This window comes from Crotalus tigris, unplaced genomic scaffold (assembly GCF_016545835.1).
Source record: "Crotalus tigris isolate CLP2741 ecotype Arizona unplaced genomic scaffold, ASM1654583v1 scf7180000024290.1160143, whole genome shotgun sequence".
NCBI classification, from domain to species: domain Eukaryota; kingdom Metazoa; phylum Chordata; class Lepidosauria; order Squamata; family Viperidae; genus Crotalus; species Crotalus tigris.
In genome coordinates, this window is record NW_024100463.1 from 306,194 (window position 1) to 332,992 (window position 26,799).

The 26,799-nt window shown below is 42.0% G+C and overlaps 1 protein-coding gene across 4 annotated transcripts in view; it reads right to left on the minus strand.

Annotated features, from left to right (window-relative positions):
• UPP2 (uridine phosphorylase 2) overlaps window positions 1-26,464 on the minus strand; it is a 54,055-nt gene extending 27,591 nt beyond the window's left edge. For 3 of the 4 annotated variants that reach the window (XM_039323978.1, XM_039323975.1, XM_039323977.1), the window contains exons 1-3: window positions 26,342-26,464; window positions 17,052-17,169; window positions 5,914-6,072 (exon numbers count right to left, since the gene is read on the minus strand). In XM_039323978.1, coding sequence (XP_039179912.1) covers window positions 5,914-6,072; window positions 17,052-17,169; window positions 26,342-26,412 — 348 coding nt within the window. In that variant the 5' untranslated portion in view covers window positions 26,413-26,464. The remainder of the gene's footprint in view (window positions 1-5,913; window positions 6,073-17,051; window positions 17,170-26,341) is intronic. The other variant, XM_039323979.1, reaches the window with a different exon arrangement.
• Between the last annotated feature and the right edge of the window lie 335 nt (window positions 26,465-26,799).

Genomic DNA, 26,799 nt, shown 5'->3' on the forward strand with positions numbered 1-26,799 from the left:
TGTCTCGTATGTATCCTGACTTACAGCCCAAATGTTGGAGATGTGGTTGTTTGGATGCTACTTACTATCATATTTGGTGGTCGTGTAAAAATATAAAAGCCTTTTGGATTAAGATATGGTGGAATATTCAAAGAATTTTTAGAAGGAGGGTAAAATTTACCCCACAATTGTTTTTGTTAGGTATTGTTACTGATTGTGATACTAAAGAGACCACATTGATGTTAAATTTAATTACAGCCGCAAGGCTGCTAGTAGGGCAATGTTGGAAGAAGGAATCTTTGCCTATTTTGCAAGAGTGTTTTTTTAAAGTTTCTTATTTGGCGGAAATGGCAAAGATTTCGGCTTTCTTGAAGGATCAATCGCAGGAGAAGTATTTTGCGGTATGGAAAAAATGGATAGATTTTATACAATATAAGTTGGATATTAAAAAATATTATTTAGTTTTTCAATAACTTATATTTAAAATTTAAAACATCTTATAGATTTTATTCCTTTTTTTATTTTTATCTTTTATGTTTATTATACTTTCTTTTATCTTTTTCTTTTTTCCTTTTCTTTATTTTTTTTCCTTTCAAGTATTATTCTTTTGGTATTTATGTTTTTTTATATATATATTATTGTTAATTATCTTATAATTTGTTTAATTAATGTATTTAGTATTTAGATTTATTCATGGTTTATATTTTTTTTAAGATTTTTTGAACAAATTTCAATTAAGCCTATGTTCAGCTCTGGGAAGGTCGGGGGAGGGAATGGGAGGGTTGGGGAGGTTTGGGGATGGATTGTTTTGTTTTTGTAAAATTTCAAAAATTTAATTAAAAAAAAAAGATTATTAAATTACACCATTTCCTAGGGTGCAAGCTTCACTGAACATAAGGCTGCATAATATAAGATGGTGAAATTGGGACTGTTCCCTGTGTTTTGGAAAAGCAGCTCCAGCCAGGCAGAAATGCTTCCCTGGCACTTCTATCAGGCTTTCAGGCAGGCATCCATACTCACAGGCATCCAAGCCAGTGTTACGACTGTCTGTGCTAACTGAACCACACCCTGGTGTTTTCAAGGATGGGCTGACATCCAGAGGCATCCTCACCCACCCAGTCCTTTGAGCTTACAAAAGCAAAGGCTAAGGCAGAGTGGGAAAAGAGGGGTGTGTGTGTGTGTGTGTGTGTGTGTGTGTGTGTGTGTGTGTGTGTCAGGAAAGATGAAAGCAAAGGGCCTACAGATGAGGAAGCGGAGGTGATGTCTGCAGATTGACAGCCTAGTACAAGCAGGCAAAAGAACTTTCATTCAACTGCGAGGCTCATAAACTACAGCAGGGATGTCCAACCTTGGCAACCTTTAAGACCTGTGGACTTCAACTCCCAGAATTCCCCAGCCCACATGGTCAGCTGGGGAATTCTGGGAATTGAAGTCCATAAGTCTTAAAGTTGCCAAGGTTGGACCCCCCAGAGCTACAGTGAGCAGCATATCCTGGTAGGAGTCCAGCTTGGACCTTTTCCTGGAGCTTGGCAGAAACTAGAAAAGCAGCAACCACACAAGTCATGGTTCCATACAAACATGCAATATTTATCACTTGTTGCTTGTATGTACAACTTATGCACCGGTGACAAATTCCTTGTGTGTCCAATCACACTTGGCCAATAAAGAATTCCAATATCTGCAATATACTTGAAAGAAATTATTTCAAAAAGAGCTACCTGATCTGGGCTTCAAAAATCCAAGTAACCACAGATGGCAGTCATAAATTATTTCAAGGAGAAAAGAATAGAAATTAAAAAGTGAATCTTAGTGTAGACATATAGAATAAATGAAAGATGGAAATATGGGTAATCCTCACTTATAGACCATAATTGGGACTGGCTGCTCCACTCCTAAATGACACGGTTGTAAAGTGAAGCATCATATGGACGATGCCCAACTTACAATATCAGCTTTCACTATGGTTGTGAAAGAAATCAACATGGTTGTTAAGCATGATATCACATGACCATGGCTTGACGCTTCTTGCTAGCTTCTCCACTGGCTTTGCTTATTGGAAGCCAGTAAAGGTCACAAATGACAATTGGATAACCGAGGGAGACTGTGACATCCTAAACACATGCTGGTTATCTGGTGCCAAATTGCAATCACATGACAGTGGGGATGCTGCAATGAGTGCACATTCAAGGTTGTAAATAATCTTTTTCATAACTATTGTAACTTCACACTGTCACTGAGCAAGCAATCAGTAAATGAGATCTACCTGTAAAAAGATGAGGACCAACTGGGTTGTCAAAATAAAGAAGAGAAATCTATACCCTACCAAAACTTTTGTGTCTGTTTGTAACCTTCAATGGGGTGAAATTGGAAGATATAGGGCAACAACTATTGAACCAAGATAATTCAGATGGGATAACTTACAGAATGCCATGGCTCCCATGGGAATGAAATTTGGGAAAGTTGTGGCTGCTTCAATGCCAATCCACCATCTGGCTACATTTCCTAGAAACTCATAGGTTGCATGACACAAAGAAAGATGGGAAGCTCAGATGCCGGCCCTCTTTTCTGCCTCTCTCTGCTGCCTGCACCCAGTTGGCTGGGGCAAGGCCTGACAGGTGAGCAGCAAGTGGCTGCTTGGTACAGAGGTCAAAATATGAAATATCTTAATGGTGGTGGGTGCAAGAGAAGGATGAGGGAGTGATTTGGATGCCTGCTTGTAAGGTAGGGCTGGCTGGGATGTACCAGCAGTCAATGGTGAGCTCTCTTCTTTCCTGGAGGAAGGGGGCTCTTAGGGACACATCAGGATGGGAAGCAGGATACAGTTTTCCTCACAGTCCACAGCTACCCTTGGTTCCATTTCCCTTCAGCAGCGACAGGCAGTTTCATGGCTCAGCCAAAGAGGAGTGATTTCCAATGCTTCCTGCCAGCTGCCGATAAGCAATGTCAACAGGAAAGCATGTAGGAAGATGGAAATTCCTCAAGCTCCCACTGCTTGTTTGCTCCCTTTCCACTTATTTTGTTCCTCTGTTTAAGTAACGAAATATCTCAGAAAATATGACCTAGCGAGTCAGAGGTTTTCTAATAGAATATAAAATAGAGAACAGGAGTCACACCTATAGAGTGGTATTAGCTTCAGAGCCGAATGAAGAACATATCAGAACATATGAGAAAGTCTGAAGAATTTTGGCACTGCAATAAAATAGCTAACTAATGGGAAATGGTCAGTGGTGGGATTCAGCCAGTTCGCACCACTTCGGCAAAACCGGTTGCTGATTTTTTTTGTTGCCCAGGCCCAGAATGGACTTCTGGAAGCGGCATCCACCACACAGAGAACCGGTTGTTCACATATTTGAATCCTACCACTGAAAATGGTGCAGTTGGGATGGTTTTGCTGTAATTTGTAACTATAAGGGACAGGTTAGAAGAGAGAGAAAAGTCAGGTTGAAGAATGTGGCTGGAACAACGGTGATGAGGAACTAGACGATCAAGTCTTGGAAATGTGAAGATAGAAAGAAGGGACAGAATAAGGATTGAAGGTCTGAGCATAAATAGTATATCTGAGAAAGGATAAGAGAAATGGGGTACTTAGGATAGATAAGTGCAAGTAATTAGAAACACAGTATAAGAAATAGGAATAAATGAAAGAATGCAAAACTGTTCAGATAAGACACAAAGTTTATTTTTGTAGTGCACTTTGATAGTAAGCTCTCATTTCTTCAATGACCATCAGTCTGTGTGTCTCATCCAAATCTGTACTGTCCCAAAAACTAAAACAAGTGTGAGAAATTTTTTATCAATATATATTATTCTTCACACTGTTTCCACCTTCTCCTTAAAATAGTATCAGAATCCATACTGGTGTGAGAATCAGTTTCTTCAATAGATAATTAACAGTCAAGCTAAAACTAAGTTAATCAACTAAAATTAGCAAACTTCTTCAAATAAGTTACCCAGGACTAATCCATATATCAAAGGATAAGCTCTGCAAACACAAACAGAGTTTATTAAATTAGGTCTCCCAGAGAAACTGTATGTTCACAAGAATAAACATACCCCACCCCCCTCACACACACCTCAAATGTCACCCTAGAATCAATACATGACACCCCGGACAAGCTCCCCTTATAAAAATCTGCTGCTGTACCCCATTTCTCTACAGCTTGCCCTTAAATGAAGACTGTTTTGCTTTTAGGAATAAATATTTCTTCTTCCCTCACAACTGTTGGGATCTCATTTTTATTTATTCTTGCACAGCCCCGACTCGAATTGGAACCCCAAATTATTCTTCTGACACAGGGCTCTAAAAATTCAGCTGCAACTTGGCGGATCAGGTCAGCTGCATTTTATTTTTCTCTTTTGGCAGTGCTCAGGACAAGTCCATCTCTCTATGTTTCCTTTCCTCATACTCCATTGGCTGAATTGTGGTGTGGGAGAAAGGCATGGAAAACTGGGCCTATGTACATCAACTGGATTTGTTGCGGATTTAAGTTTTGCTAGGCTCGAAGATGGCATAGTGTGACCTGAATTTCAAAGGCAAAAATATTCTAATAGAATAAAAATTCAACAGGGAAAAAAATTAATCCATAGACCATAATAGGGAGGCATCAAAACATCTGCAGCTGCTTCTTTTTTTATCAAGGTGAGATGAAAATAGCAAGGGAGTTTTAGCTGTTTTAGAATCTTCCAGGGTTTTACTGCAATCTTTTACTGAAAACATTGTCCTTACTAAGGGTTTCTAAGGGAGAAATAAGAGGAACGAGGAAAGGACAGCAGAACTAACTTCAAATTATCTAGAAAAGATCCTCTAGAGCAGGGATGTCACACTGCTGGTCCCTGAGCTGGTTGCATTATGCAGAGGCCGCACCCATCCCAGCTCCGGCAATGCAAAAAAAGTGACGATACGTTGCGACACGTCACGTGACGTGGCGAGTTTGACACCCGTGCTCTAGATGAAATGATCCGGAAAAAAATATTTTAAAAGTCCTACTTCAATTTAAAATGAAAGCCTTTGAAAACAGTATAAAAAGTAAGACCTTTATTCTGCCACTTTTACTGTCATGTGACAATAACATGATTTGCCTTCATGCAATATTACAACTTTGCTGCCTCGAAGCTCTGAGGTTTTTTTGGGGGGGGGGGGAAGGACAGGAAAGTTGATATAAATGGTTGCCAAGCTTGACCTGTCTAAGGAAGGACCTTCTCATTGGCAAATCCTAGCTTCTCCCGCATATGCCCCTGTTATGCCACTGAGGCATGAAAGGGGGTAAAACAAGCCGGGCACAGTGAAATACAAGCAGACCACAGCAAAAAGAAGCCACTATGTGTATAGTATGCACAAAACTCATCATCAGCCAAGGTGCTGTTGTTTCCAGCATGTCAGACTTGTTCAGCAAGAGCCAACACTAGGATTCATGATTAGTCTTATGATCTTTAGTAAAAAGTAGCAGTTCATCCACATCTTTTCCAATACTGAGCCATGCTTTCTATGGCTGTCTGCAGGTGTGGAAATTCGAGACAGTTATCCCCAATGGTCCCACGTATAAGCTTGCTGGGGTGGGGGTGGGGAGGCATCTCCACATCTTCCAAATAAAAGCAATTTATTCGGCTTTCCAACTTCCTGCTTTAGCCCCTTAAGGGATAAACTGAGATTACACAACATGGCCTTAGGCACTCTTGCTGACATGCATTAGGTAGAAGTAATGGGAAAGTGTAAAGGATTGAAGGGGCTTCTGGTTCAAAGAAATGATGCTTGTCAGTTTAAACCAAGGCGCCGAAAACCTGTTCCTTGAGCCCCAGCAATGATCTTCCTACTTTTTATCTGGTTCCTCCTCTGACAACTCTTCCATATACATTAAAGAAGAAAGAGTATGCTGGAATGGTCAGATACTGTGCGCTACTAAGGGCAGTTCCCAGGATTCCCCATAAGGTACTTACGCTGATGGAGAGCACTGGGCCCACTTTATACATGGAGTAACGATCAGTCCCAGCACAAATATCTTTCAAGTCATTGTCCTCTCCTTTGTGTCCAAGTTCTTTCTGCATGAAGTGAGCAAAAGCTTTCATTCTGTTGGGGCTTCCTCCCACACAGACAAACTGCAAAAGGATGATAAGGGTATCAGCCCTTATAGCAACAACGACTCTCCAGCTACTGCTGCTAAGCTGTCAAAATGGTTTTGTACATTTTTATATCCAAAAGGAGATCGTACTTGAAAGCATGAAGTAAAAGATGATCCTGATCCACTTGCGCAATGGGGACAGAAGAGGTCCCCATTGGTGAGGATTTGATCAGGATAATCCCATGGAATTTAATCATTGTGAGACTTAAGAGCAGAATATAACAACTTGATTTTATTTTTGTCATGATATTGGAAGACCTAAATCAGGGATGAGCAATTTTTTTGGGGGGGGGGGGGGGTTTGAGCCTTCTTTATTTTTTAAAACAGTGTTTTTGGCTCATGTACTGTCACAAATGGCTGGTTTTACATTTTCAGCCAGAGATTCAGTGTACAGATTTTAAAACTAATTTACAGTATTTATTATTTTTTTAAAATCCCACTTTCATTATTACTCCTTCTTCCTCTTCTTTTCTCACAACAGCCCTGTGAGGTGGGCTGGGCCAAAAGCAAGTGACTGGCCCAAGTTCACTCAGCCGGTTTTCCTGCCTTTGGCAGGACTAAAATTCACAGTTTCATGAAGCTTTCACCACTAGATGACCTAGATGACCTCCAAGGACTAGATGACCTCCAAGGTCCCTTCCAACTTTATTATTATTATTATTATTATTATTATTATTATTATTATTATTATTATTATTATTATTATTATTATTATGGATCATCGCCCAGTCAGCCAGATGTTCAGACTGGATTTGGCATTTTGTCTACCTATCGAGTCCTTACCCAGGACCTGGGATAGGCAGATGTGGATGTTGATGGTATTACAGATATCGTCGCAGGATGGAAGCAGTTCCTAGTAAGGCCGCCTTTTGCAATTGACTAATAGCGAATTTGTCAATGCCAATGGTGTTCAAGTAGTGTACCAGTTGTTTTGGGATTGCACCTAAGGCGCCTATTACTATTGGTACTACCCTTGCTTGCTTTTGCCACAGTCTTTCTATTTCTATTTGTAGGTTTTTGTATTTTGTTATCTTCTCCAGTTCTTTCTCGTCTATTCTGCTGTCTCCAGGCACTGCCACATCCACTATCCAGACTTTTTTGTCTTTCTTATCGACAATTGTTAAGTCCAGGGTGTTATGTTGCAGGTGCTTGTCTATTTGAATTCTAAAGTCCCAGAGCAGTTTAATTTTATCATTTTCTATGACTTTCTCTATTTTATGATCCCACCAGTTCTTGCTTACAGGCAAATGATATTTCTTGCAGATCTTCCTGTTATGTCCCGAGCCTTTGCAAACGGCTCGGGCGTTTGCAGGCAGTCCCGGGCAGGTGCAAAGCTGCCCGGGACCAGACAGGCTGTCGCCAGTGCCGTGCGCATGCGCGGGTGCTGGCGCAGGAAAAGTAACCCATTTACCCGGGAGTTGCCTATATAAGAGGCTGCGAGGCGTTTGGGCGAGGCTGAAGCCATCTTCCTGTAAGCTGAACGCTGAATAAAAGAAACTGAGAACTCCAGCTGCTTCTCGTGTCTGTTTCCCGCCAAGGACGCAACACTGGCGACGAAGGTGGGATGCCTTGCACTACCTGGAAAGGAAGAAGTGTAAGCTTACCCGAGGAGTCCTGAGCGGCGGAAGAGGAACGGCGTCGACTCGGCAGCTACCCGCCAATCCGGTGCGCATTCGGGGGTAGGCTGGCTGATAGACCCGTCTCCTGAAGATCCGAAGATGGCGAAAATCGGAAGGCTTTCGGAATTCGACGTCTCACATCCAGAGCGGTGGGAGTCCTACGTATCCAGAATGGAGAACTACTTCAAGGCAAACCAAGTGAGGGAAGATAGCTTGAAGGCCGCCACCCTGCTTTGCGTTTGCGGCCAAGACGCCTTCGAAATCGCAGAAAATCTTGTAGCACCTGTTCCAGTAGAGTCTGTAAGCTACGCAGACCTGAAGAAGCTGCTGAAAGAGCACTTCCACCCCAAGGTGTCCGTTATCTCATGGCGCCACACCTTCGAGCAGAGGGATCAACGGTCCGGTGAAACAGCCAAGGAATACATCGCCGCGCTACGGAAGGCCGCCAAGCCCTGCGAGTTCAAGGACCTCGAGGAACGACTGAGGGACCGATTCGTGTGCGGGCTAAGGCATCGAGAGCTACAACAGAGACTTTTTGCCAAGGAAGAATTATCCTTCCAAGACGCCTTAAGGGAAGTCACCGCAGAAGAAGCAGCAGGCGGCGCCATCAAAAACATGCGGCCGATCAGAAACAGTGCAGAGGGTGCGTCCGTGCACCAGGAAGACGTCCGACGAAACTCCGAGGAGGATCCGGACGAGGAAGTCGACCGTCTACACCCCGCGAAGGAAGAGAACCAGAAGGGAAGCTCTTCGGCTCTGCTCAAGTGCATCGGCTGTGGAGGTCGCCACAGGAGAACCGACTGCAAGTTCCGCTCCGCTACCTGCCGGGCATGCGGCAAACAAGGGCATATTGCAGCTGTGTGTCTGAGCCGACGAAAGGCACAACCCCAAGAAGAACGCCTGAAAGGTACCAGATTCCCCAGCCAGAATAGGGTAGGGTTTTGCGCTTCGCGAAGAAGCATCTGTAGAACAGGCACACACAAGCCCATGAAGAAAAAGCTGTCACTCAACGTGAAGCTACAAGGGGTTCCATTATCTATGGAACTAGACACAGGGTCTGCCCTGTCCATCATTTCATTGCATACATTTAGGAAGATTTGTTCCAGTAGTGGGTCTAAGGCCAAGTTAAGGCCTTCTGATATTGTATTAACAGATTTTCAGAACTCAAGAGTGTGTGTTAAGGGGGAGGCCACCCTTAACGTGCAATACAAGAGCTTTGAAGGTCCACTAGACTTATTAGTAGTAGGGGGTGAACGAACGAGTCTCATAGGACTCGATTGGTTTGAGGCCCTGGGGATACACGTCACAGGACTCAACAGCTTACAAACACTCGACCTACAGGAAGTCTGCAAAGAATTTGCAGATGTTTTCAGCCCCCAGCTGGGCACATTCAAAGGACCACCTGTGTCCTTAAAGCTAGACCCCACTGTCACTCCCATTAGGATTAAAGCAAGAAGGGTCCCTTTTGCTTTAAAAAGTAAGATTGACACTGAACTAGACAAACTAATCCAACAGGGAATCCTAGAACCTGTTGATTCCAGCCCGTGGGAGACCCCCATTGTCACGCCTCTAAAGGCAAATGGGGACATTCGCATTTGTGCTGATTACAAATGCACACTCAATAAGGCATTGCAGCAACATGCCTATCCTGTTCCTGTGGTCAGTCACATCCTGGCCTCTCTCAAGGGGGGGCGTGTTTTTGCAAAGCTTGACCTAGCTCAAGCATATCAACAGCTGCCTGTTGATGATGATGCTGCCATAGCTCAGACCATTGTGACCCACAGGGGAGCCTTTAAAGTAAAAAGGCTACAGTTTGGAGTAAATGTCGCTCCTGGGATTTTCCAAAGCGTAATGGAAAACACACTACGAGGTATACCAGGGGTCTGCCCCTACTTTGACGATGTCTTGATTGCAGGAGACTCCACACACATTCTAGCTGAAAGACTTAGGGCTGTCCTGTTAAGATTCAGGGAATCAGGCCTCAAGCTCAGAAAAGACAAATGCAAGATCGGGGTGCCTTCTACTGAATTTCTGGGATTCAAAATTGATGCTGCTGGGATTCATCCTGCTGAATCCAAACTAACTGCTATTTTACAAGCACCCAGGCCAAAGTCTAAGGCCGAACTTCAGGCCTTCCTAGGCCTCCTGAATTTCTACAATTCTTTTCTTCCACATAAAGCTAGTGTAGCTGAGCCTCTTCACAGGCTACTAGACAAACAAGCTGTGTGGCTGTGGTCACAAGCACATGAGGCTTGCTTTAAAGAAGTCAAGGCCTTGCTCACTTCTAACAGTGTTCTTGCACATTTCAACGAGTCTCTTCCTGTGTGCATCGCTTGTGATGCATCCCCCTACGGGGTTGGAGCTGTCCTGAGTCACCTCAGGTCTGATGGAACTCAGGTTCCTATTGCATACTACTCCAGAACACTGTCTTCTGCCGAGCGCAACTACGCTCAGATAGACAGGGAGGCTCTGGCTGTTGTTGCTGGAATTAAAAAATTCCACGATTTTCTATATGGCAGGCATTTCACGGTCTTCACTGACCATAAGCCTCTGCTGGGACTGTTTACCACACGTAAGCAGACTCCCCACATCATTTCCCCTAGAATGCTTAGGTGGTCTATTTTCTTGTCTGCATATGATTTTTCATTACTCCACAAGCCTGGGAAAGAAATGGGCCATGCTGATGGCCTCAGTAGATTGCCTCTGCCAGTAGTAGAAGCTGACCCCGCGCCAGCTGTCAACATTCTATCAATCCAAGCCTTGCCCGAGCTCCCTCTTAGTGCCAGGGATGTTACCGCTGAAACGGGTACAGATCACACACTTTCACGTGTCCGCTCCTGGGTCCTGTCCGGGTGGCCTGAGCACTGCCCTAGTCCTGAGTTTCAGAGTTTCTGGTCCAAAAGAAACGAACTGTCCCTTTCTCAGGGTTGTCTGCTTTGGGGAAACAGAGTTGTCATTCCCACCTCAAAGGACTAGGGTCTTAGAATCCCTCCACGAGGGTCATCCTGGCATTGTCCGTATGAAGGCTCTTGCACGAAGCCACTTGTGGTGGCCTGCTTTAGATAAAGATATTGAGGCTAAGGTGCACGCATGCCACCTCTGCCAACGATCTCGCCCAGAGATGCCCCAAGCTCCTGTGCATAGATGGGAGGAAACACAGTCCCCATGGTCTAGGGTGCACATTGACTACGCTGGGCCCTTTCAGGGCCAGTTCTTCTTGGTCCTTGTTGACAGCCATTCAAAATGGCTTGAGGTTGTGCCTGTCTCATCCACCACCACTGCAAAGACTATTCAGGTACTGAGGGGGATTTTTGCTGCACACGGGCTGCCAGATGTCATCGTGTCCGACAACGGCCCTCAATTCACCTCCTCCGAATTCCAAGCTTTCTTACAGGCAAACCTGATTCGTCATGCCACGTCTGCGCCTTTTCACCCGTCCACCAACGGTATGGCGGAACGCATGGTGCGCATCGCAAAGGACGCCTTGAAGAGACTCACCTACGGGGACTGGCATCACAGGTTGGCTGACTTTCTCCTTTCTTATCGCACCACACCGTCCACTTCTACAGGGAGAAGTCCAGCTGAACTTCGTTGGGGGCGCCAACTTACTACTAGACTTGACCGGTTGCATCCGGACAGACTGCCTTCATCTACCTCACATCCTAGGGCACCTAGACGACTACTTGTGGGTGCCCCGGTTTGGGCTCGCAATTACGGGCCTGGTCATACATGGGTCCCCGCTTCTGTGTCCAGGATCACAGGTCCTCTCTCCTACGAGGTTGCCCTGGACAACGGTCGTGTCCTGCGTCGGCACATCGACCAACTTCGCTCTAGGCGAGACTTTTCTGCTGAGACTCCTGGGTCTTTTCCAGGGGGGGAGGGGGACCCTTTGGAGCAAAGGGAAGGGCACGAGCTGCTGCCCATCTCCACTGAGGAGCCACAAACGGCCCATCCCAGGGTTCCGCGAGAGCTCCGAACAAGAATTCCATGAGCTTACCTAACTACCAGGCATCCACGCCTACTCCAGCCAGGGAGTCACCCCGGGGGCATACTCACTTTCCACACACATCACACAGCACTCCAGTCACGGAGGATACCCGGGGGCATCCCAACAAATCATTCCCCGCAAGAGAGCTGGCACACAATCCCCAAAGTTGGCCTGACCTTACCCCAAATCCTACAGGGGGTCAAACATACACAGAGTAGTCGAGGAACCAAGTCCCGACTACAACAACCCTAGCACAAATCAGGGAACACCTGAGTTTTGGGAAAGTACAGAAACCCACACGAGCCCGAGCACAGAATGGGGTTCAGGGAATGGACAGCCTCCTGACAGGTCTTGGACTGACCTAGGAGGTTCTACAGAGACGCCCAGCAGCGGCTATCACTTCAAGGGGCCTGAGGGTCTACAGCTAGGTAGGTCAACCAGGTCACAAAGTAACAGAAGCCCTGGCCTGACGAGCCCGGTGGGCAAGCAAGCAGGCCAGGCATCGGGGCACAGTCCTTGGAAGACACCAGGGCACAATAGAGAGAACAGGCTCACGCCTCCCTCCAGTCAGGGGACTTATGCCAGTAACCCAGAGCTAAGAAGGTCACAGAGAGCAAAGAAATCTCCTAAGTACCTAGAAGACTACATAACATTGCTGGCAAGGCAAAGGCCAGTAAACAGTGGGAGCACTGGGGAGCAAAATGTCATATAAAATAAATGTTGTATGTTGGTAGTAGTTTTAGCCCGGGGGAAAGGGGTGTTATGTCCCGAGCCTTTGCAAACGGCTCGGGCGTTTGCAGGCAGTCCCGGGCAGGTGCAAAGCTGCCCGGGACCAGACAGGCTGTCGCCAGCGCCGTGCGCATGCGCGGGTGCTGGCGCGGGAAAAGTAACCCATTTACCCGGGAGTTGCCTATATAAGAGGCTGCGAGGCGTTTGGGCGAGGCTGAAGCCATCTTCCTGTAAGCTGAACGCTGAATAAAAGAAACTGAGAACTCCAGCTGCTTCTCGTGTCTGTTTTCCCGCCAAGGACGCAACACTTCCAATGCACCATTGTTGCTACTTTGTCATCCGCTGCTTGTAGCAGTCTGTGTGATCTTCTTGCAGCAGCTTACCAAGTGGTCCACTGTTTCTTCAGCTTCTTTGCATAGGCGGCACTTACTGTCTGTTGCTGTCTTCTCAATTTTGACTTTGTATGCATTTGTCCTTAAGGCTTGGTCTTGTGCAGCCAGAATTAGTCCCTCGGTCTCTTTCTTCAATTTTCCTGCTCTTAGCCATTGCCAGGTTTTTTATTATCTGCTTTCCCAGCTATTTTTTTAATGTATTGGCCATGTAGTGCTTTGTCTTCCCATGCCTCTATTCTGTTCTTCATTTGGTCTTTCTTGTAGGCCAGTTTGGTCTCTCCAGTAGTCAGTAAGCCTTCCTGATATACTAATTTCAGTGCATCTTCATCATTGTTCTTCAGATATTCTTCCAAAGCCATTTTTTCTTCTTCAACCATCTGATGTACTTGTAGCATTCCACGCCCACCTATTTGCCTTGGTAGATAAAGTCTGTCAATGTCACTGCGTGGATGAAGGGCATGATTCATTGTCATTATTTTTCTGGTCTTCCTATCCATTGCTTTTAGTTCTGCTTGAGTCCAGTCCACTATTCCAGCTGTGTACCTAATGACTGGAATTGCCCAGGTGTTGATTGCCTTTATGGTATTTCCTCCATTGAGTTTGGACTTTAAGATCTTCTTCACTCTCTTGATGTATTCACCTCTAATCTTTTTCTTGACTTCAGTGTGCTTGATGTTGTCAGCTTGAAGGATACCCAAGTATTTGTAGTAATCTTCCTCATCCAGACTCTTAATGTTATTTTTGTGGGGCATCTTGATTCCTTCAGTTTTCACTATTTTTCCTTGTTTGATAGTAAGTGTGGCACATTTGTCCAAGCCAAACTCCATTACAATATCTTGGCTATATATACGGACAGTGTTGAGCAGCGATTCTATTTCAGATGATGTTTTTCCATACAGCTTCAGATCATCCATGTAAAGGAGGTGGGATAGTCTGGCAGATGTTTTTGATGTTTGATAGCTATGTCCTGAGTTATTCAGTATTGTTGACAGAGGAAACAGTGCAATAACAAATAGTAATGGTGATAATGAATCTCCTTGAAATATCCCTCTCTTGATATTAACCTCTCCCAGTCTCTCATCATTGATCTGCAACTGTGTCTTCCATTGTGCCATTGATCTTTGCACAAATTTTCTGATGTTTCTACTGACTCCTGTTATTTCTAGGCACTTGATTATCCAATCATGTGGCAGAGAGTCAAATGCCTTTTTGTAGTCAATCCATGCCACATTCAGGTTGGTCTTCCTTTCTTGCAGTTTTCCAAGATCATTTTGTCTATTAGCAGTTGATCTTTTGTTCCTCTGCTATTGGGGCGGTTTCCTTTCTGCTCAGGTGGAAAGAGATTGTTTTCAACTAGATGCTGTTGTAGTGCATCAGCTACCACACCAGTTAGTAATTTGAAAGTTGTTGGTAAGCAGGTAATTGGCCTGTAGTTGCCTGATGTTGCCCCTTTTGCTGGATTTTTCATTATTAGGTAGGTGTTCCCAGTTGTTAGCCACTTTTCAATTTCTCCTCCTTGTAGTATATTGTTGAACTGCTTGGCAATTATTATTATTATTATTATTATTATTATTACTACTACTACTACTACTACTAGCCAACCTGGCCATGCAAAGTAAACATATAGCTAATCAATATCATTCTGATTATTGTACACCATCTAGAGTTGCTCCTGTGAGATAGATAACCATATAAATCTGACTAATAAATAATAAATACATTTTACAACTGAATTTCAGCAATGTAATCCTTGAAGATCTGTGGGGCACTGCCAAAACAGGTCTGGGGAACTATGGGTCATTAAGTAGCTGCCCAGGCTATGTCCCACTGAATTTTGCTATAAGAAAAGCACAATTTCTATTGAAAGGAGCCCTTCTATATGCTTCATCAGTTGTGAGGATCTAATAATCTAATACCCATGACATAAATAAAATTGAAATGCTTCCTCTCCTGCAAGAATATCCAGTGAAAGTGAAACAGGGGTGTGGATAATGTTATGTCCTGCATATTATTTGATTCAGTAAAAGGGGCTGGAGGGAGAAGAATGAAAAGAGGTGCAGGACTAGTTTTAGATCTCCCCTATATATCTGGTTCTACGTTGACTACATTGTCTCTGGAATTCTGCCCACATTTTGAAGGGACAAGTGGCACAACAACCCAAAATGCATTTGGATTTCACATCTGATGTGCAATGTCTGCATTTTGTATCTCAATTTTGTCCCCAGTCCAAATGCCTCATTTGCAGCAACTGTAATTTTCAGCTGAAAATAAACCCAGCAAAATAAGCAAGCATTGCATATAAACTGCTAGTAGTTATTTATGCTAGAAACAAAGTCGAACCAGATGCTGAAGTAGTGTGTGGTCTGCTCTATTATTTCAAGAAGGGTGCAAAATTCTATACGTGCAGTCAGGAATTGCAAGCGTAAATGCATGTGGAATGTTGGGAGAAGAAGCAAAAATCACTTGTGAATTGAGAGGACAACTAATCAAGGCAAGGAAATGCTTTGAATGGTTCCCATTGAAACCAATTAAAATTTTATCTTAATATTTCCATTATAATCAATGAGGTTTTAAATACTTACAGTAGCTTGGCTTCCACATATTCTCCAGAAATAAATTAAAGGAATGCATTGGGCTTTTTTCTTATACAGCACAAATAAGCATTTCAGAAGCAAGGAGATTTTACTTTATTTAAAATAAGATTTAGTGAAAGTTTTACAGGGAACATAAAAATTAATACAAACTAATAAAAAATAAAAGCAATGTAGAAAGAAATAAAGAGGAAATAAAAAACAAGAATAGAGAAAAAGAATAAAAAGAAATAGAAAAAAGAAGCGTCCAACTTCATTTGCAGCAAATATATACTAATAAAAATTATCTCTTACTCTATAATTACATAAGAAAGTTCACACTTTACTATTATGCATTTTTTGTAATCATCAACGCCACAAATCATAAATGCATTTTTCCTGTTTTATACAAAAAGTCTGTGCTGTAAGGTTTTTCCATTCAGTCAAAATTGTAGATGCTGTTTTTTTTCTGAACAAAGAGGTTAATTTAGCCATCACTGAGGATCAAGGCAAATTTCCAACTGGGATTCATTTATTGAAGACCTTTAGATAACAGTCTTATGCAAAAGACTGCATAATGTATCCTCAATTTAAAGAACTATTTAGGGAAAACACATCAGTTAACCAAAAGGCTTGTTAATATTAAATATTTGTAATTAACATATTTTTATGCCCTGGACATAAATTTGCATAATTTGTGTTAGGGCAATTGTCCAGATGGGTTTTAAAAACGATAGACATCCATTATTTTGTTTATATGGGGGGAATCCAAATGCAAATTTAATCCATTACACCCAAGGTTCTCTAAATTACAGGCCAGAGAATTGAGATTAAACTGCAAAAGTTAAAAAATTAGGGCTATCATATTTGGGCCTCAAAAATCTGGATGATCAGAAGGTGACAGCAAAAATAAATTTTTGTGTATCTCTTTGCTTCATGTAGATGTATTCACTCCAGCTCTGCTAATCCTAGCAGAGACACAGAGCCTGTGAGGTATGTAGGTTCAGTCCTTAATATCTCCAGTTAAAAAGTTTAGATACAAGAAGTGACCTATCAGGATTAATAAACAGGTATTATTTTATATGCCAGAATATTACTTCCTAAACTCTCATTAGTTCTCTTGTCTGGGAATTTTGTTACTCTGAAATGTGAACCAGTACCAAATCTGGAGCCCAGATTTTCTTTCTGAAAGTTTTCCATGAGACTGAACACATACTTCACAATATAGTTGGTGTTAATTTATCTGAAAATATCCCTAAGCAGCTTTGGAAGTGGCATCAACGGAAATCAGGCTCTTCTCCTTAGCAAGAGAAATGGGAAATGATACTACTACGACGAGTCAAATTCCACCATGTATTGTTTTGGAACTGGAGCCAGAGAAACTACCCCAGGGAAGAATTTAGCCCATCAAACTGGCTTTGTTTTCTCAATCTCCTTCCTCCACTGAGAAGAGAAGGGTAATTGCCCATAACTGTGGCTGCAGCATACTTTTTCAGTCACTTTGCCGAATAGCACAGACTATTCCCTTAGGACCTTTAACTCATCTCTGAAGCTTGTCTGTGGTTTTGGTAACAAAAAAAGAAAAAGAAAAAAGAAAAGCAACAAGAGCAGAACGGAACGTGTTCAGAAAAGCGGCAGCTGTGTCATCTTGATGTTACCTTTATGTCTCCAAACATGGCTGGCAGGTTGTGTGTTTTGGTTCCTAAGTCTAAGTGGTAAAGGATGTCCTCCTCCATTAAATCCAAGTGAGGGTTCTTAACATAAACAGATACATTCCTAGGAAAGAAACATAAACAGAGAAGGAAGAAGGGAAATTGCAAGATAAAATGTGGCAACCCAGGAATTCAGGTGAAGTTATAATAATAATAATAGTAGTAAAGTTGGAAGGGACCTTGGAGGTCATCTAGTCCAACCCCCTGCTCAGGCAGGAAACCCTATACCATTTCAGACAGATGGCTGTCCAGTCTCTTCTTAAAAACCTTCAGTGTTGGAGCATTCACTGCTTCTGGAGGCAGGTTGTTCCACTGGTTAATTGTTCTCACTGTCAGGAAGTTTCTCCTTAGTTCTAGGTTGCTTCTCTCCTTGATTAGTTTCCACCCATTGCTTCTTGTCCTGCCTTCAGGTGCTTTGGAGAATAGCTTGACTCCCTCTTCTTTATGGCAGTCCCTGAGATATTGGAATGCTGCTATCATGTCCCCCCTTGTCCTTCTCTTCGTTAAACTAGACATACCCAATTCTAGCAACCGTTCCTTATATGTTTTAGCCTCCAGTCCCCTAATCATCTTTGTTGCTCTTCTCTGTACTCTTTCTAGAGTCTCAACATCTTTTTGACATCGTGGTGACCAAAACTGGATGCAGTATTCCAAGTGTGGCCTTGCCAAGGCATTGTAAAGTGGTATTAATACTTCACGTGATCTTGATTCTATCCCTCTGTTAATGCAGCCTAGCACTGTGTTGGCCTTTTTGGCAGCTGCAGCACACTGCTGTAGACTGTCTGCTTATAAATTAATAATGCCAAGGTTGGAGGGAGAAAAAGAACATGGCGCCAACCAGGCTCTTTCCAGATGATCAGTTTTTAGTATAATAAATGTGTCTCTATTGCCCACTTGGTATGCTGACTGCAAACCTCTTCCCTGGAGGTTGAGTTTCTTGGTGTTCTGCAGCAATATGGTTTATATTCAGGAAGTGGCATTTCCCCCTCCTTTCCCTTCACCGGTGTCTTGTGTTTGCCTTCTGAAATGACTTCGTGCGACTGCTAATAGACACATTTCTTATGGTTTGTGAAGTCATTAATCACGATCGCATTGCCATTTAGTTCTGCAATCTTCTTTATTCTCTAGTCTTCACAGTGTCACCAGTGGTGGTATTCTCCTGCAGTGCTCAGAAAGAACAGAACAGCCCCTGCTAGATCAAACCAAGCCTTTGTCTGTTCTAAAGCCCCCCACCCCCACCCCAAAGACATAGGACTGCTGGAGTAAAGGACACTCAACCACTCCATACTTACATAAGCAGCCTCATTCTCACATTGTGTTTCTCACATCCACTCAATCAGAGATCTCATTAATAATAATAATAATAATAATAAAAGTTGGAAGGGACCTTGGAGGTCATTTAGTCCAACCCCCTGCTCAGGCAGGAAACCCTATACCGGGGTAGGCAACCTTGGCTCTTTTATGACTCGTGGACTTCAACTCCCAGAATTCCTGAGCCACTATGGCTGTTTCAGGAATTCTGGGAGTTGAAGTCCATGAGTCATAAAAGAGCCAAGGTTTCCTACCCCTGCCCTATACCATTTCAGACAAATGGCTGTCCAGTCTCTTCTGGTGCTGACCTCCAGCAGCTATGATTTAGTTTAGGGTATGCTGTCTCTGAACACTGAGTTTTGCCCTTTTATTTTTCCATACCCTGCCAGGTTATTTCTGGAAACTCAATATATTTGGGGGGGAGGGAGGTAAACATTCCCTTGTTAAGCTAGGCTCCTAGTAGCTACGTGAACATACATATATAGAGAATATAGAAGTGGTTTGCCATCTTCCAGATTTTTTTTCCAGCTTCTTAATCCAGTTTACTGCTGTGGGATTCTTAATAATGATCTATCCAAGTACTAGTCAGGTCTGATTATATTTACCGTATTTTTCCATGTATAAGATGCTATTTTCCCCTGCAAAATACCCTCTTCAAAAATCAAATGTGTCTTATACACAGAGAAATAATGGTAACCTCCGCAGCCCAGGGCATGCCTGAGTGCATTGCCATGCTGCCTGGTGCAGGTGTCAAGCCCCTGTGGGCTTGCCACTAACGGGAGGGGGGAGGGGGCAAGATCTTCAGCCAGCTGACCTTGCGGATTTGCCGGCTTAGCTGTTTGGCATGGAGAGTGTCTTATACAAGGGTGCGTCTTATAGACGGAAAAACATGGTAGTTCTTTTTTGTATTAGCCAAGTACCAGAGCATTTTATTAGCTGGAATTATCCCTAAGAAACGTGAGCTCCCTACTTTACTGGATAGCAATAGCACCTAGCTGTATATACTGCTTCATGGTGCTTTACAACCCTCTATAAGCGGTTTAGAGCAGGGGTGTCAAACTTGAACATCACGTGACCTGTCGCGACGTATCGTGACTTTTTTTCCATTGCCAGCAATGGGGTGGGCTTGGTTTCGGCATGATGCATTTGGCCCTCAGGCCGGCAGTTTTACACTCCTGGTTTAGAGAGTCAGCATATTGCCCCCAACAATATTTTACCAACCTGGGAAGGATGGAAGGCTGAGTCAACTTTGAGCCCCATCAGGATTGAACTTGGATGTTTCCAAACTGATGCTGAACAGCCTGTCTTAGAGCTACATTAATTAAATTATCCTTTAAGCTATTCAGAAGATGACAAATTGCATTTTTAGGAATATAGTTCAGCCTCACATTAAACTCCTTAATATTTCTTCCCTACATATGTAATGTGTTGAAATAATACTATAGCTGGACATAATAAGATCCTAGAGTTAAAGATTCTTCAAATTTCTTGACACACCAGCAAACACACCCACACAACATAAATACTGGTACACACTTCCATCCCTTTTAAATAATTCTTCCAGAGATCTACTAAAATATGAGATAGTATTTTCTGATTAAATTCATTTTTTTAATCATAGAAACACATATTGAAGAAAAATAAAAGGGAATGCTTAGCTTAATGAGGAGATAAATGGAAGACAAAAGGATTACTCAAGAATAAGAGAGAAAGCCAACAAAGGTTTAAAATGAAAAAAAAAAATCTGCTCAAGAGTCAGAAGAGAAATAGTCAGAACAAGACAAAAGAGAAATAACAGACAAAACATATCAGCTAAAAGAGTAAGATATAACAACATAACTAAGGGATAACTCATGAGACAAAAGACCCATGAACAATTCTACCACTTTTTAGCTTCTTACTCTTACTTACTATGTATTCTAATTCTTTTATTTTGATTTTGTAAGCTGCCCAGAGCCCAGTCAGGTTCAGAGAGTCAAATCAATTTCATAAAAAAAAAAAAATTAAATGAGGTGGGGTTTTTTTCAACCTATGTGTCCAGCTGACATGTCTGCTAGCACATCAGGATTGGGAGAGCCAAAGAGGTTATGAGCAGCCAGCTTGATCTGGATCAGAACCAAGAGACTGCAAACCCACCAGGTGTGACATTTGTTTCAAGATCAGCTGTGGCTAAGCATCCTTGCCAAGGAAAGACGTTAATTGTGTTATATAGGTATTAACCTTATATACTATCTCAGGCATGTCAAACTCACGACGTCACGTGACGTCATGCAACATATCACTTTTCCCCCATTGCCAGCAATGGGGTAGGTGCGGTTTCGGTGTGATGCATCCGGTGCAAGGGCCGGCAGTTTGACATGTCTGTACTATCTCATTGAAGGTGTTTCAGTCATTTACAAGTACTGTTAGAATGGATGAATGAATGAGACACTGAACAAGTCTCTGGACACTGAGATCCCAGGATCTTGACTTCAATATTTGCTCTAGTACACAGTTATTCTTATAGTTGTAGAATTGTATGGCTGTTGTTTTAATGAATGTAATAAAGCATGCTACCATTTTATTTTGATCTGAATCAAGGGAGGTGTATAGTCTGTTCATATGTAGCAGAAGGGTCTTGGGCAGTGGTGGGATACAGCCAGTTCGCGCCAGTTCAGCAGAACCGGTAGCTAACTTTTTGTTGCCCAGGCCCAGAATGGACTTCCAGAAGCGGCATCCACACAGAGAACCAGTTGTTCACATATTTGAATCCCACCACTGGTCTTGGGGCTTACTGGTTGGGAAGGGGTACCTCTTGAAGCCCTCTATTGTTTGGAGGTTTTAATAGCAGGCTGAATGATATTAAATTCTCTAGGACAGTGGTGGCGAACCTATGGCATGTGTGCCAGAGGCGGCACTCAGAGCCCTCTCTGTGGGCACGTGCACCGTTGCCCCACCCTGCCTCACCCTGTGGCCCCCTCCTCACCAACAGCCCCCCTGGAGAATTGCCCCCAGGTGTGGCCCGCACAGAGCAGCGCAGCCAAGGACATGGCAGCCGGGCAGCAGGGCCAAGACTCTACCCTTGCACCCCGTCTTGTGCAGATGATGCTTCGAGGTGCTGGTGGAGGGCATGCCAGGGCTACCTGGGCAATCTGCTGTGGCAGGCCGTGGAAGTGGTGAGTGGCCCTGCGGGTGGGCAGGGTGGGGGTGGAGTGGGCAGGGCAGGCAGGGATGGGAGTGGAGCGGGTGGGACAGGAGGCAGAGTGGGGGGTGGGGTGGGTTTTGGGCACTCGGTGTCTAAAAGGTTCACCAGCACTGTTCTAGGAGCTAGAAAAGATTCTACCTGGCAAATCCCTGGGGGATTCAGCTCACAAATCTATGACTGGATCCAATACTATATCTGAGATTATGTAGTTTCATGGAAGCCCCATTGAAATTTTTTAAAAAACCCATTTCCCTTTTTTTCTAATGGCTATATTGCTTGGGGGGGCACCCCACAAAAATCTAAAGTGATTAACATTTCTTCAATTACACTATCTCCTCTTGCAGACTTACCATTTTTAAAGTTCTTATAGCATTTATTACTTTCTTACTCATTTTTTTCTTGGACACTAACATCTATAGCATTCATTTCAATTCTATCCTTTAACAGATCATTATCCTTCCCATATACATCTCTGAAATTTCTAGGATTCTGTTTAATCTCATATCACCTGAAATGATTTTTTACATTTCCTGGCTTCAGCAAAGGGAGAAAATATCCATGCAATTGGTAAGCAAAGTACAGGCATGAAGTGGGTAGTTGGTGTGAGGCTTGAAAGAATGTCAGGAAAGCTGACAAGGAATGAGGCTTGGCTAGGAACAGCAATAGTGATAGCACTTAGACTTATAAACCACCCCACAGTGCTTTACAGCACTCTCTGAGCAGTTTAGAGAGTCAGCATATTGTTCCCAACAATCTGGGTCCTCCTTTTGCCGACCTTGGAAGGTATGGAAGGCCGAGTCAAACTTGAGCCAGTCAGGATCAAACTCCTGGCAGTTGGAATGCAGAGTTAGCCTGCAATACTACATTCTAACCACTGCGCCACCATGGTTCATAATAGACCAAAATCAAAAAGAAGCAGGAATCAATAACAGGAATTCACAAAGTCAGATATCAAAATTGTTTCCAGCAATGGAACGTGGTTCCTGCACAATTTATATCTACTCCCCTCTGAGTATGCACAACTAAGGCTCTTTCTGCTCAGCGGATGCCAATATTGAGGCACTGGACCTGCTTATAGAGCTAGCATTTTGCCACTTGCCGGCAACGCAGTTACTTTGCCAGAGTGCAAAATTCTCGTGCTAGGGAAGTTTGCCCTGTTTCTTTTGAGCGTGGTTTTGAGGATATGACAGTTTTATTTTTAATTCTATTTTTTTTTCTGCTGGAAGATATTTAGCCCCCTTCATGCAATTCCAAAACTTTTTTTTTATTTATCAAAATAATCGCACATTGTCTGTCTCTTTCAATGTGAACAATATCCACATCTTTTTTTTACTTGATCTCCACTTTATATCAATTTTCTTGGGAGAATAATCTATTTTTAAATATGTTTTCATATATTCATGTAGAACGTATATTTTCTCTTCCTGTAATTGTTCTACTTTTACTCTAGTTCCTCTTGTTTCCTTTTTTTCAGTGGCTGTTTTCCCCATTGCAGCATCCATTCTTGAAAAAAATAATCATCTGTTCCACATTCAGAATCTCAAATTACCTCGAATCCTTCACTAATTGCTTCTATTTTTCATCATAATTAAATCAACCATGTTTTATATGTATTCTTGTCATGCATAAATATGAATGAGTTTATGCATAAACTACATGTTCACAATATACTTTTTTCTATTAGATATTCATCAGATTGTCATCATCTTCATTCATTCATTCTTGGATCTTCTCTGAATAGTCACTTCACTTTTTCCCCCCTTTCTGCCTCATTGCTATAATGAATTTATGTCATCTAGCAGAATAATTTTCCTCTTGGATTGAATTCATTCAAATTTTGCCATTTCCTCCCCCCCAACTCATCCTTGGTTCTTTCATTATCATTATTCACTGGGGCATAATATACAACCATTAGCAATTTATAGATGTTTACTTTCATACCTATTACATCAAAGATACCAATTTATACTTTCGGACAGACATTTTAGTCTTTTCATTCACAGTTATACCTATACCTTAGCTTCTCTGTCTATATTCTTCTACTTCACTCTACAAGATGAGATTGTCTTCATTCAAATCTATTATATTGATCTTCTTCCTCATAGACATAGAAGAGACCTATTTTTTTCTTTCATTTTTCTTCATAATTCATTTTTTTTACTGCTTCTCGTATGTAATCTGCAGTCTTTCATATGGTATGGCTATCACCAATTGGCCCATAGATTTTGACCTCATTCATCCAAGATGGCTTTAGTCAATCAAGGTTTTTACATAATGTTTTTAGCAAGATAGAGAACGTGGAGATTAGGTTATCAGTCTTGTTATAACTGGAGCACATTCAACTTTAAAATAAAAATAGATATATGTAGAGAAAGTCAGCATAGAAATCTTCCTGAAGAGATGTAATGGATATGGAGTAGAAGTAATAGGGATAAATGGTCATATAGTTTAGGTACTCATTAAGTTAAGATACAGATAATAAGTCTAAGTCTAAGGATCTATTTGGGAATTTATATCTTTTGAACAACCTGACATAGAGGTCAAGTCTGTTGATAATTTCAAAAAGTGATTAAAAAAAGAAATGGGGTTCCAAATCAGAAAAAAAATGAAATAGTAAATTGGTTTCAGAGTAAGTACATTTTAATCGTCATAAGACATGAATTTGCATGCACAATAACTGGAGCTGGGCTAGTAATCAGAAAAGGAATTTTAATTATGAGAGAGAGTTCAATGAAAATGTTAATGCAGGATGTGGTAGCTGTGACAAAAGGTTAATTATACACTAAGAAACTTTAAAAAGAGATTTCAAAACTTTTGGGACAGCTATATTTGAAATTCTACTAGCAGTTCTTTTAACCCTACTGGTAAAGACTCCTTGAGTTGAGTTCAGCCCCTAGTGACTATGTGGACATATTCATGTAGTTTTTTTGATAACAATTTGGGAGAAGTTTTCTTCTGTTTTTAAAACTTCCCAGTCTAGCCTACAGATGTGAGATTTCACTGTGACCCAAGTATTTAGTCCAAATCTTAACGTTTTTTTGAGATCAGGTCACTTCAGCTAGAGACTGCCACCTGCTGGGGCTGTAAATATTTAGGGGAACACAAAATGTAGATAATATAAAATGTATAGGGAATTATTGTGTTGTACATTTAAATGTATCACTACATTAATATAAATATCAAATTATTTGGAGTGGATCCTTTGAGCAAGTTGTTTGCAAAACATGGCTTAATAATCTCCAACCCATTTGAATGTTGTACAAATAGTTTTTGAAGCATACCCATTGGACATCAATGCTCTACAAGCCATTGGGTAGTCTATTATTATAAATTGTTTGACTTACTCTTTTCAGCACTACAACCCTTTCTCAGGGGAAGTTCAAATTAAAATGTCATTTAGATTCAATTGTTTCAATATGTGCTATTAAATCAGTCAATAGATACTTCAGTTCTTTCATTCTAATATTATATCCCTTGTTAAAATGATAATATAGATATACAGTGATATATTTTTGTCATTAGAAATCTCCTCTTTAGATACTTCTCATAAAATTATTGTAATATTTTCCCTTGTCCTCTTGATTAAAGATTAAATTCTGCTCTATGTTTAAATTAAAATTATATTCAGAAGACTCAGGTTTCTGATTGCATCTTCCTTCCAATTATAATTGCAAATGGTAAAACTTAACTTTGTAAGAATGTAGGCCCTTGTTTAGTTATTAAAAGAAAATTAATACATTAGGTCTTTTGAAAAAATCAGTAGCAGTTCACTTGTATGCAGTAAAATTTAAGTGCTTAAGATGGATTAGAACTACAGAGAGATCAAAGTAATTTACAAAAACATAATGCTGTGCTGATAGGAAAGAAGCAATCTGTCAGTTTTACTTTCTCCCATATTAAAAATTAAATTTTGAGTTTTTGTAAAGTAATGTGCAAATACTGGAAAATTTTGATATATAGGAAATGAGCAAATGAAATTACATCCATTACAGATCTCTCTGTGCACGTACTACATAACTATTAAGGAGAAATAGCTTTTGAGAAAAAAAATCTGGTCGCAACACAAATTCTGCATAACATAGTGCTGAATATACAGTAGTCCTCAACTTACGACCACAATGGATCCCAAAACTTTTGTTGTTAAGTGAGACATTTGTTAAGTGAGCTTTACCCCATTTAACGACCATTCTTGCCACTGTTGTTAAATGAATCACTGTAGTTGTTAAGTTAGTAACACGGTTGTTAAGTGAATGTGGCTTCCGCATTGACTTTGCTTGTCAAAAGGTGATCCCATGACCCTGGGACACTGCAACCGTCACAAATATGAATCAGTTGCCAAGCGTCTGAATTTTGATCATGTGACTATGGGGATGCCGCAACATTCGTAAGTGTGAAAAACGGCCATAAGTCCCTTTTTTCAGTGATATTGTAACTTTGGACAGTCACTGAATGAGCTGTTGTAAGTCGAGGACTACCTGTACAAAGGTTAAATTCCTTTAGAATGAGATGGACAAAACCTTCTGCCCATCAAAATAAATCTATCAGATCTGCTTTTCCACATATTTTGGTTGTTATTTTTTTAAAAAAAAACCCAAACATTTCCCTCTAGAGTAATTTACAGTATTATGAAAAAAACGATTTTTTAAAAGTTCTTAAATGAAGCAAATGCTTGCAAACGGACCTTCCGCAGCAGGTGCTTCTGAGGCACTGCTGTTTAGGTTCAGGGTGTTAAAAGGCTTACCTGCTGTGCTTTTCTTTTCCAATGTTTACATGCTGGTCGGAATTGGCTAAAAAGACCGTCATGCCGTCCATCTTTCACAGCCTCCCAGCAAACGTGGAGCCTTCACAAATTGCAGAAATCACATACAGGATTGGAAGGGGGGGGGTGTTTGTACCAGGCTTTATATCTCGCTATGGCTGTTTTGCTGAAACGGTAAATCAAAGTCTGTGTTTGCAGCTCAGGGCGAACTAGCTCTCCTCCTCCTCAACTGCTTTGCCAAGTTGTATCAAAATTGCCCTCAGCCGACCATCTTACATTGGCTGTTTTGGAAGGTGTGGTACTCCAGCCCCAAAGCTTTCCCTAGGCTTCATTACTGTGCTTGGAGGAGATGAAGGCCAGGGCTGATTAACCTCATGTTACTCTTTGACCGGAGTTCCACATTTGCATTTTGGCAGCCCTCCTTGTAAGGGGGGGGGGAT